We start from the raw sequence: 19,465 nt of genomic DNA, 5'->3' as shown, positions 1-19,465 counted from the left end.
CACGTGCTTAAGGTCTGCCTTGATGTTTTGAGCCGAGACTCACAATCTGCATCCAAACAGTGGCATTGCCCAGGAAATACCTTGGTGACAACTTTGGTGCCACCTTATTTAAACCTTAATTTAAAATGCTAACTTCATAATGAGTGGAACAAAACTGTGTAAAAACATTTCCCACTCTAATCCTGGTTTGATCCCCTCAGTATGGCCTTCTTTTGTAATTACATCCCTTTGTGATCTCACTCAAATGCCTTGTATTGTGACCCATAAAATAATCAGCCCCCTTTGTCTCTCCCTAATCCTTTTAGACTTCCTTCTTGTCTCTACACTCTTATAAATGCTGCCATTATTTGGGCTCAGCAGCTCTTCCCACCACCCCAGAGCCTGGAAAGGGGGCTGCAGGTTAAACCCAGAATATATTCTGTGCAGAGGAGCTGAAACGATGGGAAGATCTTTGCTGTTTTAAAAACCCCGCAATTCCCAACCTCCTCCCCTAGCACACGGCTTGGCAGGAAAACCAACTTGTGAGCATGCAGATGCACCAGACTTCCCCCTTTTTATGTTTTGCAGATGACCTTAAGACCCTTGGCCTGGAGGTCACAGTGGTCAGTGTGTTTGGTCATGCCTGGTCCCAGGCTGGGCGAGAGGAGCCGCTGCTGCTGTCTGCAGGGATCAATGCAGGGAAGAGTCATAACATCTGCCTTGCCTGGGTTATCAATCCTGCCTTCCTGCTGGCAGGGTAAGTGCCATGGACAGCCAGGCACAGTGGGATAGAGGAGTGGGATTTGGGGCAGGATGAGGAAGGGAAGGGGTAAGGGAGCAGAGAAGGGCACAGGGATGTGTGCTGCTATGCTTGGCTACAAAACTGTTCTTCTACAGCAAGACACGATGAGGAAAGAGCCTCAAGATCTCTCCAGAGCTATTCTCAAGTCCCACAGTACTTCAAATACTGGGCAGGTCCATTTCACCCAACTTCAAGAAACCTCTTTGGCTCTAAATTGCACAATTGACTTATTTTCCCTCTTTCCTTCCCCCCCCCCCCCCCCCACAGCACCAGCTCAAACAGGGAAAATTGCTACTCTCAGGCTGGATGCGTGCAGAGCCTGATCCAATATGCAGTTTGATGGTGATTTCCAATTAGTGGTAACTGCTTGTTATTGAGTGATATAATCAATGGGTCTTACTCCACTGCCTGGGCTGTGATTTATGATGATATGGAGCCAGCTCCATCAAATTACAGCATCGGCAAAAAAGGGCTGGAAATGCCAGGAGGCAACATGATCAGAGTCAAGGAAGACCAAGTTTAGCAAAGGGTGGTGATGAGAAGAAAGGTGGCTGTGTTTTGGGCAGCTCAGCTTCCAAAAGAGTGGACTCTAGCTGTTACTATTGCTCAGAGAGTATCTTCATCCATCAGCTTCTGGCACGCAAAGGGAAATACAGCTCCTCAAAGAGACCCGTGAAGACACAGCCAAGCAGTGCCTCCAGAGAACCCTCTGCTACAAACTGATTTTAATTAAGTCAGCTTGGAGTCATGAGAAATTATGAACTGTCATTAGGAGGAAGAAAAGATCTGTATTCAATAACCTGATCAGATTATAAAAACATGTTGCATTCCACAACCTTTTAAACTAACACACCAGGGTTTGAACAGACACAGAAACAGCAACTGAAAAAATTCCTACCAGCATGTTAGGCACAGGGCGGAAATGCCTCTGCTCAACCCAGTCATGTGTAGGTTTTTCGCACACTTGTACTTGTGCAAGAGAAAAATATCATCAGTGTCTTTAGCACCTGAGCCACCAACCCACAAACCATCCACAAACTCAGCCCCACTTCCCTCCACTGAGCATCTTTAGTTAAGGATGATGCCATATAGAAATTCCCCTGAATTCTAGTTACATCCATTCAATGAGTCAATTTTTAGGAGGCAGGTTTTAAGAAGTGCCTGCTCCATGGGGAAACTACATGCACCTCGAGCCCATGGGGGCCGCAGGCACAGCAGTGGCTGAGAGCAGCATATTCTTCCAGTTAAATTTTCCTCAATGCCAAGTGTTGAAGTAAATTTGAAACATAAAAATATGATATCCAGCCCACATTTCCTGAATGCAAATATGTACATTCCTCCGAGCCAAGAAGATTATATTCCAAGCAACAACACAAAGCCAGGGTCTGTAACGGTGATACGAGACTAACAGCCTGCCTTTGAAGACAGCGAAAAGTGCAGCAGAGCTCTCGAGGGGCTCCGCTCTGTCAGATCTCTTTTATTCCTCAGTAGCACGGCCTTGATCAACTTTCAAGATTTTTGTTTGTGAAAGGTTTTTATTTCTCCTCTGCTTTTGTGTTCAGATGTCAGGCTCAGAGGGAAGATCAGCACTGGGATGAGGTTTTACCCACCGGCATTATTTACTCTGCTCCGGAAAGGTCTGTTTGGTACTTGTTTTATTTCTCCTTCCAGGCAGCCAGCACCCATTTCTTCTATGCAATGGTCCCAACATCTCTAAAATGGGATAATTGCCCTCCTCCTTTGATTGACTTGCTTACTAGGATTCAGGCAAGGGAAATCACTATTACTTGTGTGTAACCACCCTGTGACACAGGGGCTCGAAGGTACAACTGCGATTCATTCTTAAGAGATTTCATCTACATTTAAGCCAAGTCCTAAAGGGCAAATGTGTGCTCCTGAGGTTCAGGCACAGCGGGGAGCTCATCCTGAGCAGCAGGTTACATTTGCCCACACAACAGAATCTCACAATCACAGACTGGTTTGGGTTAGAAGTGACCTTAAAGCTCATCCAGCTCCAAGCCCCTGCCATGGGCAGGGACACCTTCCACTAGAGCAGGTTGCTCCAAGCCCCTGTGTCCAACCTGGCCTTGAACACTGCCAGGGATGGGGCAGCCACAGCTTCTCTGGGCACCCTCTGCCAGCGCCTCAGCACCTTCATAGTGAAGAATTTTTTCCTAATATCTAATCTAAATCTTCTGTCAGCTTAAAGCCAATAAACCTCCCCATTTTATTCCCATTATCCTCAGGCACCTGTGGCATCAAGGCCAGGTGCCTGCTGTTTTGTGCTGGCTGCACCCAGACCTCTTCTCAGGGCTGGCAAGAAACCAAGCCGGCAGCCAGAATAGAGTCCAGAGCATTTTCAACACAATCTTCTTCATTTTGACTCATGCGAAACGATGGCTACAAAAGGAAATGCTATTCAGGGACACACAGCACATCACATACATATTGATGCAGGAGCAAGATAACAGTGTTTATTGACAGTCCTCTATCCCAAAGGTAATTCCTCCAGCTCTCATGTCTCCTGTTTACAGGTCTGAGAAGTTTGGCATTGTGCTTGTGCACCAGCCAGCTCCCAGCTCATAAATGCCAGAGGCGTTCAACAGAAGTGCTCCAAGGTTCAGCACCACAAGACTGACAAGTCTGAGATCCAGCTGCTAATCTGGCATGGACCCAAAGCCCTTGGCTCCTGGACAATGTCACTTCTTACAGTGCTGAAAAGCTAGGTTTGCAGATGGCCACTTCATGCACTCAGGGATTGTTATACACAAGGGCTGGAGTGTTCCCTTGGTGTGCTGCCAGCCGGCCCCGGCGCTGCGGGGAGCGGGCAGCAGCGCTCCCAAAGGCCCCCCCAGTTTGGAGAGTGCAGCAGCCAGGGGACCTTGGCTCCAGACTTTGCCATAGACTTTTCCACAGTGTGATTTGCAAATGCAACAGAAGCTGGAGTAAGTGGCTTGCACAGAAAGAAGAATGGTAGCCATCCCCCAGACAAGATGGAGGACCCTTCAGTAGAACTCACTTAACAAACCAGCATTCAGGCAGGTCTTGGGGCTGCACCAGACACCTGTCCTCACACCCTGATATGAATTACACCCAGCAGAGACTGGACTGAATGCAAAAGGGATTAGTGGCTGCACCCCCAGAGCCCACAGTCTGTGGGCAAAGCTGGCCACCAACACAACAGGGATAGAAACCACCAGACATCTCCTCTCTGCCGTCAGTCCAGAGACAAATACAAACCAGCAACCAGAGCTGGCCAGGGGAATCCAACAGGAGACCCAAACAGGACCAGCACTGATCACAGCGATGCAATGGGCTAAGCTGAGTACTGTGCAGGGCTGGAGCCACAGCCTGCCCTGTAATTCTTCCCCACCTTTAAATTTCATTCCCTTGCTGACATTTTCATCTCTCTCCTCCTCCGGGCTCCCCCACCAGACAATCTGTCTGGTGTTGTTAGCCTTGCCCCCAAAGGCACTGCCACGCTGGGTAGTAAATAAGACCTTGCTGCCTCCACACTGCCTGCCTTAAATAACAAAGTGAAAGAAACCATGACCTTTAGAAGGTCTTTGCCTATGGTTTGGAAAGCACTGCCTGCCACACAGAGCCCAGCCATGCTGTACAGCAAAGGGGCTTGCAAACCCATGGCAGGAGAGACACAACCACAGAACACTTCAGCACGTACCCCTCTGAGACACGGAATTTACTGCTAGAAGATGGCTTTTAGTTTCTCCCTGAGAAGGCTCATTAGCTCTTATCTCATACCTGGACAACTATACAGATGAGATGCCAGCCAGAGCCCCACACCAGCTCCAGGTTATTTTCTCTCTTCCATCTTTTTAATCCTGCCCCTTGAACACCCAGCACTCACTACCCTGCCCTCCTGCTTCCCAAGCCCCTTACAGGATTGCCCCATGAGGTGCAGGTGGGACAATGCCCATACTTACTCGCTGCCTGAATCCTGGCCTTCCTGCTCACCACCAGCCCATAGTGGTTTTGTGCCATGCAGTCGTACTCGCCTTCATCCGAGGATCCATCTCCCCGGAGCCTCTGGAAGCGGGAGACGTAGAGCGACCCGTTGGCCAACATGAAGGCATTCTCACTGTCCACGATCAGCGCGCCATTCTTCCGCCACGTGATGGTGATGGGCTGGATGCCCTCCACCTGGCAGTAGAGGATCAAGGGTTGCTCCTGCACAGCTATGTCATCGCTTGGCTCCACAACGAACGCCAGCTCGGAGGAATGGCCAAGCTCTAAAATGAAAAGAGAAGGACAGGGTCAGCAGTGTGTCCACAAGGAGCAGAAAGAGCCAACTGCTACAGCAGCAAACAGGAGATGATGAAAACATTTCATCATAGGGCTAGAGGGTGCACGTTTCAGAGAAAAACAAAACCCTGGAGCATGCTTTGCCTCCCAAGGCTTTGCTCTCAAAACGTCATGGTTCAATTTCCAAAGGCACTATTGCAGGCACCCACTGCCTTTGGAGCCTCTGGAGGCTGCCTTTGGGGAAGGGCATGGGCACACACACCTCCCTGGTAGCTTGTCAAACCCCAGCTCCACTTAATACTCCCTTGAACAGTGCCTCTTCACCTCCCTTTGCAGGGGTGCAGCAACAGGCAATCCAAACTTGCACAAGCATGGGGCATCAACCATTGCCACCCCAGGAGCAGAAGTTCACACCAGTTCAAGAAATCCAGCCCTCTCCTCATGTAACCAGCAGAGAAGGGGCTGTGCCATGCCCCAGACCCATTCACAGCACAGCCGGCGGGGGGAAGAGGAGGATCAGCAGCTCCTGATTCAGACCATATTGCCAGCGGCATCTCCGCGATGCTTCTCCCACTTGGCAGAGCAGGAGGCTGTTGCCTCTCTCACATAACAACGTGCCCTTCTGTCACTTTGGTCTCTCTCACGCTGTAACAGGCAAAGGATGGTGCTATTCAGTCCTTAATGAAGAGCAAGTTAAGCACCGAAATACAAATGCACAATGTTCTGGCTCAGCAACACAAAAGGTTTCTTGCAAAGCAATTACACTAAACGATGTCCATGAGAGAGAAGTTATTGCAGAATTTGAACCAACAATAGGCAAACAGTTTCTCCCCATCATACAGATACATCCTAATTTACTTCTTTTGCCAACAGAACATTTAAGCACTGTGTCTTTGGCAGGTTATGCCTCACTTGGTCCAGCATACCTTTTTAGGGTATAATTTGCCATACAGTCATGATTAGAGGCTACAGATGATGACAGAAATAGAGCTATTGTGTAAAGATTAGCCCAAAATACACGCTGACATGAAAGACAAAGAGCGACCAGGAAACAGGAGTCATATAAATAGCTGAAGGGTGAAAATGCACGGATGGAGGAGTATATTTCTAAGAGCAGCAATGGAGAAGGAATTCCAGCAGAGTTAGAAAACTACAATTCCATCCAAATACATGTAGAACCTTTCTAACAGTTCTCTTGTGCAACAGCCCCTCAATGGGTGGAGGTTTCCAGCTGCTCAAACTTGTGATACAGCTTCTCCCCTCTTTCATGGGCTCAGGGGGACCAACTCCACAGCTGCTCACAGAACCGGGATGCACATGGGCAACTACTCTTGGCCAACACCAGCCACAGCACAGCCTTTGTAATGCCTGTCCCTAACACAGATGCCACGAAGGGCAGGATCGCACTGCTCTCGGCTCAAAAACCAGGAGGGCAGATCGGTAATGCATGGTAAAAATGAAAGAAATGAGAAGAGGCAGCTACCCTAAAGAAAAAGAAGAGAAAGAAAGTCTGTCTTTTCTGCTCCACAAACCCAGTGAGATTTTCTTCTTTCTTCCTGTAAATCCCCATTGCTTTCTACGGCAACTTAAATTGGATTACGGGGGATAAACATTGAGTGCAACCTGAGCCGAGGCAGATGGACGGAGCAGACAAAGGAGGCAGCAGTAGTGCATGGCAGGTCAAAGGTACTGTGTCAAGGTATGAGTGTGTGCAGGGAATGACAAACTCTACTTCGTGACAGACACCTAAAACACACACTTTATTAACCCATTAAGTCTTAAAATGTCAGGCTAGCTCCAGCCATCTCAGTGATCTATCGCTCACTGTGACTTCTTTTTTATGAGATAGCCCTGGGGTCCTCTCAGCAAGTTAGACTGCAGCCAGCACCAACCCGTCAATTACCTTTTTTTGGTGAAAATTAAGGAATTAGATGAATGCTCTGCATTTTTCTGCAAAGTGGCCAGAGTCTCAACAGCATCTACCACGCTGGGGCCCTGCATGGGCACTCCTGGGAATTAGGTAGGATCAGGACCCTCCTGTGCTGACACTGAACCAAGGGGGACTTCTGACTCCAGAAAGGCTGAAGAAGATTTCAGGATTAAGCCTAACAGGCAATCAGAAAAAATCCCTAATGAAATAAATGCCCCATCTTCCCGCGGCTCCCCTGTCCTCTTAGATAAAACAGCTTATTATTATATGTATAATAAAAGGAAGAATCAACATAATTACATGCCCTTCCCACAATAGCTGTCATTATAATAACCATCATTAAGGCCTGTGATTGGAGATAATCATGTTTACCTCCATAAACATTCAGTCTGCATCCTCACTCCAGGCTGCTCGAGCAGCACAAGGGAAGCCTCTCATCATGAGGGCTGGTGCCCTCAGACACACACCAGGGTGGGGACAGACACTGGCTGGTCCTGGGGTCTCCTTGAGGTGTGACACTGTGCGACTGGTTTGTAACTGTGCAGTGTACAAAAGCACCCAAATTCCTCCTCAATGGATGCTTTTCTCACCTTCTGAACTTGAAGAAACCCAACTGCCTCTAGGGCTTCAGGGCGAAGTGACCAACTAACTGGATGCATAGGGAGGAGCAAGCCCACCCCACCTGGGCATCTGGGAGAAGTCAAGCTCTATCGTTCGCTCAGACATGGGCTTTCCATGCAAACTCAGGGATGCTGGGATTTGGCTTTCCAAGACTGGCAGAGCTCTGCCTTCCCAGGATGCTCAGGATGAGACACAAAGGGACACTCCCAGAGAAATCTCCATGCTGGGACAAGAAGATTCCTGGTGTTTGCTGTAGACATCAGCTCAGACAGACCAGAGGCACATACAGAACAAGGAGGTAATGGGGGAAGAGAAGGACCCAACTCCATTAGCATCAATAACTGATGGTGGTTACCAGCGAGGCACAGAAATGATGCTGCAAAGTTGGAAGTAAACAACACTCTGAAGGCACATGGAAACTGTAAAAGTGCAATTCATTGAGACAGACAGAGGAAATTGCCGAGGCCATGCACATTCACTCAGGAGTCTGCAAGCCTCATCCCTCTCCAACCGCTGTGTATCCAAACCCAGCTCATCCCACACTACACCCCAGGTACCTCCTGATGTGGAGGTCACTCCCAGCCACTCTCTGCTCAAGGCAGGAACTGTACAACTCTGCTCACAGCAGCTTCAGGTTGCAGTTAGACAGGGGTGTTACAAGGCAGCTGAACTGGCCACTTGGCTCAGGCTGTGCTGGGAGTACACGAAGGAAAATTGCTTTGCCTTCTGCAGAAGCATGGAGGGAGGAAGTGTTATTAGTTCTGACATAAAGGCCACAAGAAAATTATTGGAATCCTCATTCTACAAGTCTCCTTTTGAGAAACATTTACCATGTCCCTGAGCAATACAATATGTGACTATATGTGCAAATATTTAACAAAAACTACTTCCCCTATTGATCAAGCAGACAGCCATACTCAGAGAAACCAATTAGCACTTGTGCTTTTGAACCAGGAGATTTATTTAGTGCTGAGAGAAAGAACTTCAAATTAATGGGAAGCTTAAAAGACACTTTGAAGTACATTTAAAAAAAAATAAGTTTAATTATTTTTTACTTGACACTGTGATTCATGTTCAAAGCTTCAAAAGAACTTGCTCATACCCTGGCATTGTCCTTTCTCCATTTGGGAAACACGATTTTGGCTTTCCCTCCTGTACTTCTGGATAAGACAGCAGCTAATCTCCCCACTCTAATTAGCAGTGACACCCATTGCAAAGGACCTCAGTCACACCGTGGCTCATCCTCCTGGACCCTGTCCAGAGACACAGCCAGCAGGGCCATCCCTGCCCCGGGAGCACACAGACCCAACAGATGCAAGCCCGTGTTATTACTCCCATTGTAGACAGGGAACATTAATCACAGAGCCATGAAATGACCTGCCAAGGGCCCGGTCTCAGCTCATGGCAATGCAAAATATGGCAGGAACAGTCAGGTCCACCCTGCTCTTCCTGGTGCAGCATCATTGGGAGCACTGGCAGGGAGACTGAGCCAGCCCCAGCTCTTCTCTCATCCCACCAACAGCACGACACCCACCTGCAAACTGCCCCTCATGAGCCCAAATTCACCCTCTCCTGATGCACTGTGTTTCTCCCCAGCATAAAAGAGCATAAATCAGCACTGATCCACCAAGGAGCCTTACCACCACCAAGCACAGCCACTTCTTTTGGCTTCAATAAAGCCAAAAGAAGATGCCCCTGGAGTCCCATAAGCCAGGACCAGAGGCTTTTATAGTGGGCTGTAGGTGAATATTAGGACAAAATACCCGGGTGCAGCTTGGGACAGCCCTACAAAACATGGCTTCAATCATTTTGCAAATGGAAGGATATGGAAGGAAGAGATATCTGGACCCGAAAGATGTTCACCAGCAGATTATAACAAGGTTCACACTGATGAAATTAGCAGCCTAAAAATCCAGCTGGTGCCCCCTTAAATCAACTTGAGGCTGACCCAAAGCCTAAGGAGAAAAGCAATGCACTGCAGTAAAGTGCAAATTGGCTCTTTAGGGCATCCAGAAAAAATTACATTTAAAGAAGAGGAGAATAGGCTGTAACAGGCCCCACATCTTGCTGGCAGTAAAGTTTACTGGCTCAGAATGTTTTATTCCCTTCCCTTTTGCACGGGAGGTTATATAAAGCGATTTTTCCATCAGGGCACATAAACCACATCCACTCGTTAACCGATTCCAGGAGGCCTCTCCTGAGGATAACATGACCTCTCAGCCACCTGATGCAGAGCTCAGCAATACCCAGCATCACTGCCCTCGGCAGGGACACAGATTTTGGCCAAGGAAGGCAAATACAGCCCAAAGAGGTAGAGAAGGTGCCCCAAATAATTCTCAGATGTTTGAGACCAGACTGGGCAAATCCCAGGAGGTCGCTTGTTGAACACAGCATGGAAGCTGGAAGCGTTCACAGCACAAAGATCCTTTCCAGAACAAGCTCTGAGCCCTCATGGGCTCCCCCATCTCTGAAGAAGGCAGGGTAAAACCTGTTGGTATAGCTGGAAAGGGCGAAGACCTTTCCTGAGTTAATTGCCCACAGCAGCTCCATCCACACGAGGCATGTGGAGAGCATGGCAGCAAGCTGAGCGTAGGACGCGTTGTTATTTGCATTCCCCACGTGTTCTGCAGCCCTGACCAGATCACAGGCTCACCACAGAGGGCATCAGCGATACAACAGTGAGCAGGAAACAACCGCACATGACAGGATAGCAAAGGCAGCGGCCAAGATAAGAAATGCTGTGCTCAGAGCCAGGGTCTCTCCAGGCTTCATCCCCCAAAGCTACTCTAACACAGCACAGAGGAAAAGCCAGGTTCAGCCCCCAACCCTGCAAGAAAGCATCAAGGAGGTGGCTGTACCCATGGCCAGTTGCTTGCATAGACCCAGCAAGGGACAGACTGGCCATGTGGTGGGTGACGGTGCCAGTGGATCAGAGACACAAGGGCTGGGAGAAGCGTGATGGCATGAGGCTGCTGAGAGGGAGCTGCAGCGCCCTGGCATCACAGTGCCAAAAGCCACCAGCCAGCACAGCCCTGTCACCCAGCCCTTAGACTCAGTTCGAGTACCAGCAGGCAGGACTGGGTGGTGTGCAAGTAAAGGAAAGGCAAGGCACTTCTGGAAGAAGAGAAGTTTGTGTGTTAAAACCTCTGAAACTCTTTACCCAGGGAGTTCAAAGGAAACACAACACACTCTCCTCTCTGCCATCCCCTTTGCCTTATCACCTCCCACCCTGACATTCAGGCTGGAGGAAAGCATCCTCTCAAGGAGCCCAGCACCACACGGATCCCTGCTCACTCCAAATCCAGATCTGTTCTAACGAAACACGAGCTCTTCTCTCCCTTTTCCCGTACTCTCAGGTTTCAGCAGCAAAGATCCTTTTGCAACACATCTTCACAACTCAGCAGAACCACCCTCCACAACCCGCATCCTCCTGACTTCCCATTAGCTTCATCAACACAATCACATGCGCAAGAACAAAAAAAGCCAGGCAGCAAATCCTTGACTCTGCTCTGAAACTCGGGTTTTAAATTACCAGCACGGGAGCGGGTCTGGGTTGTTAAGTGACTGGGCTCCTCTCGAGTGGAGGGTGCGATACAACAGTGACATCTGATATAACAGCAAGGCCAGGTCCGTGTGCTGTGTGCTTTTCCCAGTGCGCTCGCCGATTTGCCTCTCTCTTCTCTTAAAGTGCAGTTATTGCCATGTTTGCCTCCTTAACCATCAGTTTTATACGCTCACCAACGACTCCTGAACATGTGTAAACAATTATTTTTATTCTCTTGCAAAACCAAAATGTTGCATATTCTTTTGGATGAACGGACCCGGGTAGGTTTTCATGAGCCCTGCTACATAATTTATTAGTTTCTAAACTCTGTAAAACTAAAAGCTCCAGTAAAGTTCAAATAAGTTTGTGATTTCAAACAGGCTATTTCTGTTCCTGCCCAGTGTTATTCGGTTGATTTAAATGGGATTTCTTAATCTGTAGAGGGGCAGATTGTTTTGTTAGATCAAATAATAGGACGATATCCAGGGTTGGAAGTATAGGGGTGCAAAGTATGAAATACAAGGGAGAGAGGGGACATGGAAAAAAGCATCTTCAGTCCCAGATCTGTTGCAGGCTGCAAAATGAAGCAAATGGTCTGCCTGAACTCAGTGGCCTTGCACCAGCTCCACTGCATGCTGCAGCCCCACATCAGGACCCCATCCTGCTCCCGACAGAGCTGGTGCTGGATCCCAATGCTGCAGGGTGAGGTGAGCAAGCCAGGTCCAACCATGCCAGTGTGGCAGAGAAGGATGTTTCAGGGCTATGGGATGGGAAGGCGAGGGGGGAGCAGCGTCCCACGGGTTTGTGAAGCGAAGGGTTGGCATCGCACAGGGTCACTGCTTGGCACTTCACACGCTGTGCCATGGGACTCTCCAGAAACAAGGAAATCAGAGCAAGAAAAGCTCAGGCACACAGAAAAGAGGGAGAGAGGCTTTCCCATTTGCACACGTAAAATGAGAGCAGTTTTGCAGCTCTCCACCGGGCAGCACTGCTCCTGAGCTGCTCCACACTGCCCTATGCCAGCCTGACAGCACCAGGCTACGTGAGACAAAACTGGGATTGAACAGGAAGGAGAGGAGTGGGGAACCAGGCTGCAATCCTGGATCTGGGACCCTCTGCCAGCTCCTAAGTGAGGGTGGGAGCTCCTGCTGTGCAAGGTCCAGAGCCTGAGCAGTAGTAAGAAGAGGTCGCTGGTGCGGGTGGCTGCACACTCACACCCCTGCGTGAGCTTCACACCCAGCACAGGTCCCAAACACGGTGCACAAGTGTATGGTTGTGAAACGACACACACACACCCCCCCATTTCACAGGCCGTCTGCTGCATCCACCACATGGGAAAACCACGTCCTGAGATTCTCCTGTCGAACCCCCCTGAGGGAAACGAAGCCCAAACGTGAGCTTGAATTTCATATAGCGCCTCTGAGAGTTACTGGGGAAATGATACCTGATACTCTCTATGTATATTAAGAAAAAAGACAGGGTATTACACCAATTTAGGAGAAAGCAATCCTTTTTTTTTTTTTTGCTTCTAAAAAAACAACAAAGCCACACAGAGTAGGAATTAGTGAAAGCTTATAGCTTCAATAATTTAGAAGTTAAGCCTACTTAAATATAAATGACGATGTTTAATTCCAAGGCTGTTACTGAGCTGAGCCGCGGAGCCTCTGGTATCCTATGCCTGCCTTTGAATGCCGGGCTCAGCAATAACAGACAAAAGCTGTCCACCACCCAGAACAAAGAGCTCCAGGAAATTAAAAGAAAAAAAAGGAAAGAAAATACTGTCTCGCTGCTGAGCCCACTGACCAGCAGCTCCCAGCACCCGCAGCAGTCGCCAGGCCAGCATTTTGGGAGTTTGAAAAGTGCAGGGTGTGAGGGGAGCATCCTGTCCCGACACAGCATCCGTCCCCGTGGCGCGGCTTTCTGCCCCGCGCTGATTGACACCGACGCGGGAGGGTTTATTAAGTGCAGCGGAGCACAGAAACACGTTGCCTCGCTGATAACCACGTCTAGAGCACGTAAACACACCGAAGCAGGGGGGAAAACACCTCGGAACAGAGAAACTTTCAAAGTGTGGCCAAGAACTCTTTAGCAGAGCCAGCAAAACACACCCCAAAGTCAGGAGCCGCTGAGCTACCAAGTCACGGCATAAACAAGCACACAGGGCACTTTGGACAGCAGCAAGAGATAAGCTACACACAAACTCAACTTACTAAAGTTTTGCTTTCAAAAATTCACTTCTTTTCCTTCCCCCCCCCCCAATAAGTACTTTTTCAACCACCCTCACTGCATTGCTGCATACCCAGGAATCCAACAGAGTAACGAGACCTGTTTCATTACATCCACTTCACAGATAACGTCTATTTTCCCGTGTTACACTGCCTTCTCCTCCTCGCTGTGGCTGCTACGAACCACGTGGCGAGATTTATTATGGGGATAGCCCACAGCCTGGTTTCCTAAACACCACAGCAGCTAATCTCTGATTAATCAAACACACGCTTTTCTCCCTCTGCCCATGCTGGGCTGCTTGCACATTCTTTAAACAATTCCTACTTTTCCTTATCTTTCAGGCTGTTAAGTGAGGCGAGGGCAGGATGCACATGGGTATTATGCTGCGGAACTGCATCTTTCTCAGATTAGACCCATGCTTAAGCAGCATCGCCAGTAGAAGGAAAACACTGCAGTTTATCAGCAGGGCATGTGTAGAGTAAGTCCGGGGAAAAATCCCTTTGATGTTTTTGTAGTTCGGCCCTGGTCCGGTGGGTGGTGTTACCAGTTGCCGCGGTGTGAACCGAGCCAGGCATCACACGAGAGCACAATACTTGTAGGGTTAAAGTAGCTCACCATCATCCCCGCAACTTGCAGCCCAACATCTCTTCTCTGTAAGCTACCGCCTTCACTGACAAACACGACGCGTCCACCCGGGCGCTGCCTCCTGCTCACATCCCCGCTGATGATTTCGGGTCTGTTCTCCAGGCATGCATACCCAACCATCCACTGCCACAGCAGCCACCCCAGCCCTACCCAGTGCCAGCTGCGGGGGCCAGGGCCCCACAAACACCTTGGTCCCTTCCACAGAGCCCCCCGCACACGTGGGGTTTCCAACTGAAAACAGCTTTGGGGGAACGCTCTCTGAAGGTGTTGGAGGGGCTGATGTAGGAGCCCGCACCGAACGCCATGACCCCGGAGCGCCTTCCCGAGGGGACGAGCCCCCAACACCCCGCACAGAGATGCTCAAACAGCGGACGACACGGGCGCCAGACCCTGGAGCTGTTCGGTCCCGTTCAGCTCCGCGGCGACATGATGCCACGGGGACGGGCAGAGACCGGGAGGCTGAGCGGGGTTGGGACCGGCTGCGGAAGAGCAACGGGGACCGGGCTAGGAAGGGACGCGAGGGACCGGAGACGGCCCCAGCCGCCACGGGGGTGATGAGGGGACGCGAAGTGCGGGAGGCACCGCGCACGGGACTGACCGACAGCGGGGCGAGGGCGGCGGCGGCGGGTCCGTCCCCCCGCCCGCTCCCCGAGCCCCTCGCGGCTCTTACCTCCGCAGCAGCCGAGCAGCAGCAGCCCCAGCAGGCAGGCGGGTAGCGCGGAGCCCAGCGGAGCCATGGCATCCCGGGCGGGCGGGCTCGCCTCCCTGCGCCCCACGGGGAGGGAGCAGCCCGCGCAGGAGGGAGGGAAAGAGGGCGGCGAGGCGAGAACCACCCCCAGCTGCGGGGCGGGGGAAGGGAAAAATAGGGAAAAGAGGGGAAAAACGGGCAAAAAGCGGATTTCAGCGCTGCTCCCCTCCGCGCGAGCACGCCGCCGCGCCGGGCGGGCGGGGGGGCGGCGCTGAGGGAGCGGGGCCGCCGGCGGGCGGGGGCGGGCGGGCAGCGCCTTGCGCCATCTTGCGCATCCGCCAGGGCGCCGGCAGCGCCGCGATGGGTCCGGCCGCGCTGAGGGGAGGCAGCGGCCTCCATGAGGGGGGACTGTGCGCGGGCACGCACCGGGTGTCCCCTCAGCGAGCCCTGTCACCAGAGACCACTCACTGGTTCCACTTCACGGGGCTCCCCTCACCAGAGCACCCTCATAGGTCTTCCATCACCAGTTCCACTTTACAGGGCTCCCTTCACAGGACTCCTCTCACCAGTGCCCTCTCACTGGTCTCCCCTCACTGGAGCCCTCATCAGAGCCCGCTTACATGTCTCCCCTCACTGGGGCAGCCTCACGGATCTCCCCTCACCGGAGCCCTGCCACCAGAGCCCATTCACAGTTCCACTTCCCGGGGCTCCCCTCACAGGTTTCCCCTCAACTGGAGTCCTATCACCAGAGCCCACTCACTGGTTCCTCTTCATGGGGCTCTTGTCACAGGTCTCCCCTCACAGGTCTTCCACCACCAGTTCCACTTCACAGGGCTCCCTTCACGGGACTCCTTTCACCAGTGCTCTCTCATGGGGCTCCCCTCACTGGAGCCACCTAACCAGAGACCCCTCAGCTGTCCCCTCAGGGGTCTCCCCTCACTGGTTCCACTTCATGGTGCTCCCTTCACAGGGTTTCTCTCGCTAGTTCTGCCCTCGCTGGGGCCACCTCATGGCTCTCCCCTCACTGGATCCCCCTCACAGGTCTCCCCTCACCAGTTCCACTTCACAGAGCTCCTGTTGCAGGGCTTCTCTCCCTGCTCTCCCCTCACGGGTCTCCCCTCACTGGTGCCCTGTCATGGCCTCCCTCAGGCCCAGCCCCACAGGACACTACAGACTCCCAGAGCAGGAAAGATTTCCAGGGATCCAGCCTGGAATGCCCAGTCCTGGCTGGCCTCGCCATGCCCAGGGGATGGCAGCCAGCACCAGGGCTTCCTTTCTGACCTTGTTGTAATGACATGGGACGAAGTCTCCTTGCTCTCTGCCTGAGAGCTTCTCTCCTGCCCATCACTGCTCGAAGAGACCCGGACTCAGCTGTGGTGTCCGGGTCTGCCACAGCGGGGTCAGGGAGCTGCCGCTTATCTGCACCTAGGGATTAAAACAAGGGAAAACACTGATGAGAAAGCACAATGTCCAAGTGGTTCCACCAAGTGCTTCACTTTTGGGCTTTGTTTTGAAGAACATACCCACCACTGAGGTAGTTGGCAATGCCGGGAAGTGACTGGAGTCCTCAGGAAGCAGGGTGGTGGGATCACAGAGTGATGGCCACGAGGGGACCCAACAGCTTGGCTTGTCCCACCTCAGTGCTCCCTATTTTAAACACTACCATAAGGTGACTTACCCGGGTCAGTCACACAGATGTTGGACCACCCAGCTCACCTTGATGAGGCCCCAGCAAGGAAGGACCCAGTAGGGGATGAGTCTGCTCCTAAATCCTGCCACAGCCCTCAGGATGATTTGTCCACCTTCCTGGCATGAAATGAGGGTAACGCATCCCTACACGGCACTCAGCCCTAGCACCCATATGAAATTTTGCTGCCTTTCAACTGATCCGGCCCAGTCCCTTGGCCCACATTCTCCACAAACACAACACCTGTCATCACTGCAAGGACAGCTCAGTGTCTTTTGTGGTGTTTGCCTGGCCAAAACCCAACTAAAATGAAATAAAAGTGGATCCTAATTAACTCTTTTTTTCAGGGTAAAACCAGAGCTCAGTGGACCAGGTTACTAAACCCTGTAACCCTGCCCAGAAACCCGGTAAAAAACCCTTTGTAAAGACAAGCAACATGTTGCTCCTTGGATGATGGTGCACCCTGAGTGTGCTGGAGTCGGCTAACGAGGAAAGAAGACGTCACTACATCTGCTCCATATTAAAGCTCCCCTCATTTAGCGCACGGCTGAGCTGAACGAGGTTGCTTTCAGCTGGGGAAGAATTTGCTCTGGCTCCGTCAGCCTCTTGGTAACATCTGAATTTCTGTGCTGTCCCTGACCTTTTGGCACCAGCCCTGCTCCTGTTCCCCAGCCAGCTCCCTGGCTCCCACCATGGGGCCCCACCAGCCTTTCTGGAATGCTCGCAGCCATCACGGGCTTGTGGCAGCTCCCGGAGTGCCGCCGGCACTGGGGATGGCTTGTGGGAATTGATAATTCCAAGGGAAATGAAGCACCATGTGTTTTACAGGACTGGCTTCCTCTGGGAACCACGGGGTTTGGGTGCTTTTGCTCCCGTGCGCAGTGGCAGGACCGAGGGGCTGGCAGAGGTAGCTGCATGTTTAGGGCATCACCTAAAGTTCAGCCCCGCATCTTGCAGATGGCACTGGTGACTTTGCTGGTGTCACCACAAATCCCAAGTGCAGGCAGTCCTGCCAAACAATGGGACTCTGGAAAAGTCAGGAGTTTTTAAAGAAAAAGGCAGGTTTGGGGCTCTTAGAGGCACTCAAATCATGTTTTCTCTGCTCCTCTGTAACCATGAGGGCTTAGAAACATTGCTTTGCACTGGAGGCAGGAATTTGCTTATCACACTGAGAGCAGAAATTGGAGCCTTTTGAAAAGCAGCGGGGTTACAGGAGTGACAGTGCCCAGCCCGAGCCGAGGCTCCAACCCCTTCCCTGCAGTGTGGGGTCCATTCCTCCGTCCTCCCTCCCACAGAGGGGCACAGGGTCTGTCCATCCATCCGTCCTCCTTCCCCAAAAGGTTACTCCCCACGGGAGCTGCCCTGATGATGTTTCTCAGCCCTCACTCCTTCACAGCAGATTTCCATCAGCTCCAACACTGCTCCTGATTCACACCAATTAACTGCAAACTGAGGTCCCCAAGACACCATTAGTAGTTTCAGCGGATGAAGTGGGAGATTAACTTGTCTGAATTCACTCCATTTATTATTCGATGTGTAATTGTGGTTTCCCTGTCTGCTAACAGCCTGGGAGCTTTTCACTTATGTATACACACGGGGTCGTAGCATCTGTTTCGTGGTCAGTGAGCAACAAGGAGGGGGAGCCAAAATCATGGCACCCACTGAGCCCAGAGCCAGCTCAGCAGTGGTGGGACAGCCCTGGCACATGCTCCTGGAAGCTGCTTTTACTGACAGAAACCTTCTTCCATCCACTTTTGACTGTCTAAGGACACAGGAGTCGTGGTGGCAGGAGCCAACGCTTGTCACCACAGCGAGGGGATGGCTCCTGGCACTTGGCTGCCTGGCTGAGGAGCAGAGTGCTCTCTGTTGACTGGAAACAATTGTGCCACTGATCCAGTGGTTTTGCCACCGGTGGAAATGAGTGTGGAGAGCCCATGCCACCAGAGAGACCCACACGATTGTACCTGCCACACAAATCATGCTGGAGAGGAGAAGGTTGGAGGAGTCCCGTCAAGATGTAGTTTCCGCCACTGGTGTCTGCTGAGCATCTGCAGAGCATCCCTGGCTGCCTCGCTGCATGACACAGCCCATCACCTCAAGGCTTGTTGTTTCCCTGGGGGTTGAGCTGGACAACACACTGCACTGGGCACTTGTAACCTACTGAATTACCTGAGACCGCTGTAGTAATATTGCCCAGCTGCACCATCACATGGGGTGCCGGGGCGATAAAGGCTGAGAAGAGAGAAACACAAACACCTCACTGTTACTTTCGCTCCTCCGTGGTCCCAGCTCCCCTGGAACTGCTGTATCCATCCATCCATCCCTCTGTTCACCTATGCCACCCCACCTCATCCCCTCTCAGCAGCCTCCCTCCAGCATCTCACACTGCAGAGCTGGAAGGTTTGGAGCCACCCATCACCCCCCAAAAGGTTCTTCCTTGCTCCTTTGTGGGGTTACCTGTCATTAGGAGAAAGACTCATCACAGTTATGCAGCCTGACAGAGCTCCCTTTAACCACTATCAGAGTACACTATGTCTAGTGCAGATTTATTACCTCTGTAATGCAGATAAAATGAGATTTTATGGCTCTGTAGTCCTGGCAGCATAAAGGAATAATGGGAACTATCTACCGAAGTAGGGAATGCATCCTAGGAAGAAAAGTTGATGCATGGGAGGTTAATAGTGTGTTCTTGGGCATTGCCAGATATATCCTCGGCACAACCTCACTGTGCTCAGGCCAGCACACCACCCAAGAGAAGTCTCACCATTCATCTGCTCGATGCTTCTGCTGATTTTTCACCTTAAAAAATTCCCCAGCAAGATGAAGCATGAAACTGCACAAGTACTTTTTCATTTTCTTACAGAAATCAGTTCAAAACTGAGACATGAGCAAGCATCAAGAAATGCCTCATGAACCCAAACTGTGCCCACCTCTGAAATCCAGCACCTAACAGCACATTTCCCAAGGTCCAGCCTCTCCGAGCACAGCTGCAGGACCAGCCTTCCGCAGCTTTCAGAGTGAGCTGTAACAGACTGAATTGTGAAACAAATCCCACTCTTTTTTTAAAGTATTTTATTAAT

The 19,465-nt window shown here is 51.2% G+C and overlaps 1 protein-coding gene and 1 non-coding gene across 2 annotated transcripts in view; both read right to left on the bottom strand.

The window, feature by feature from the left end:
• IGDCC3 (immunoglobulin superfamily DCC subclass member 3) overlaps nt 1-14,940 on the bottom strand; it is a 99,782-nt gene extending 84,842 nt beyond the window's left edge. The window contains exons 1-2 of the mRNA XM_030497539.2: nt 14,681-14,940; nt 4,726-5,031 (exon numbers count right to left, since the gene is read on the bottom strand). Coding sequence (XP_030353399.1) covers nt 4,726-5,031; nt 14,681-14,747 — 373 coding nt within the window. The 5' untranslated portion in view covers nt 14,748-14,940. The remainder of the gene's footprint in view (nt 1-4,725; nt 5,032-14,680) is intronic.
• On the bottom strand, nt 10,721-10,847 carry LOC115613376. The gene has a single exon (XR_003993377.1). It is a non-coding gene; the product is annotated as a small nucleolar RNA SNORA17 (small nucleolar RNA).
• Nucleotides 14,941-19,465: the final 4,525 nt, after the last annotated feature.

The sequence above is a fragment of the Strigops habroptila genome, chromosome 9 (assembly GCF_004027225.2).
Source record: "Strigops habroptila isolate Jane chromosome 9, bStrHab1.2.pri, whole genome shotgun sequence".
NCBI classification, from domain to species: domain Eukaryota; kingdom Metazoa; phylum Chordata; class Aves; order Psittaciformes; family Psittacidae; genus Strigops; species Strigops habroptila.
The sequence above is the reverse complement of the archived record's forward strand: the minus strand, read 5'-3'. Positions and strand labels throughout refer to the sequence as shown.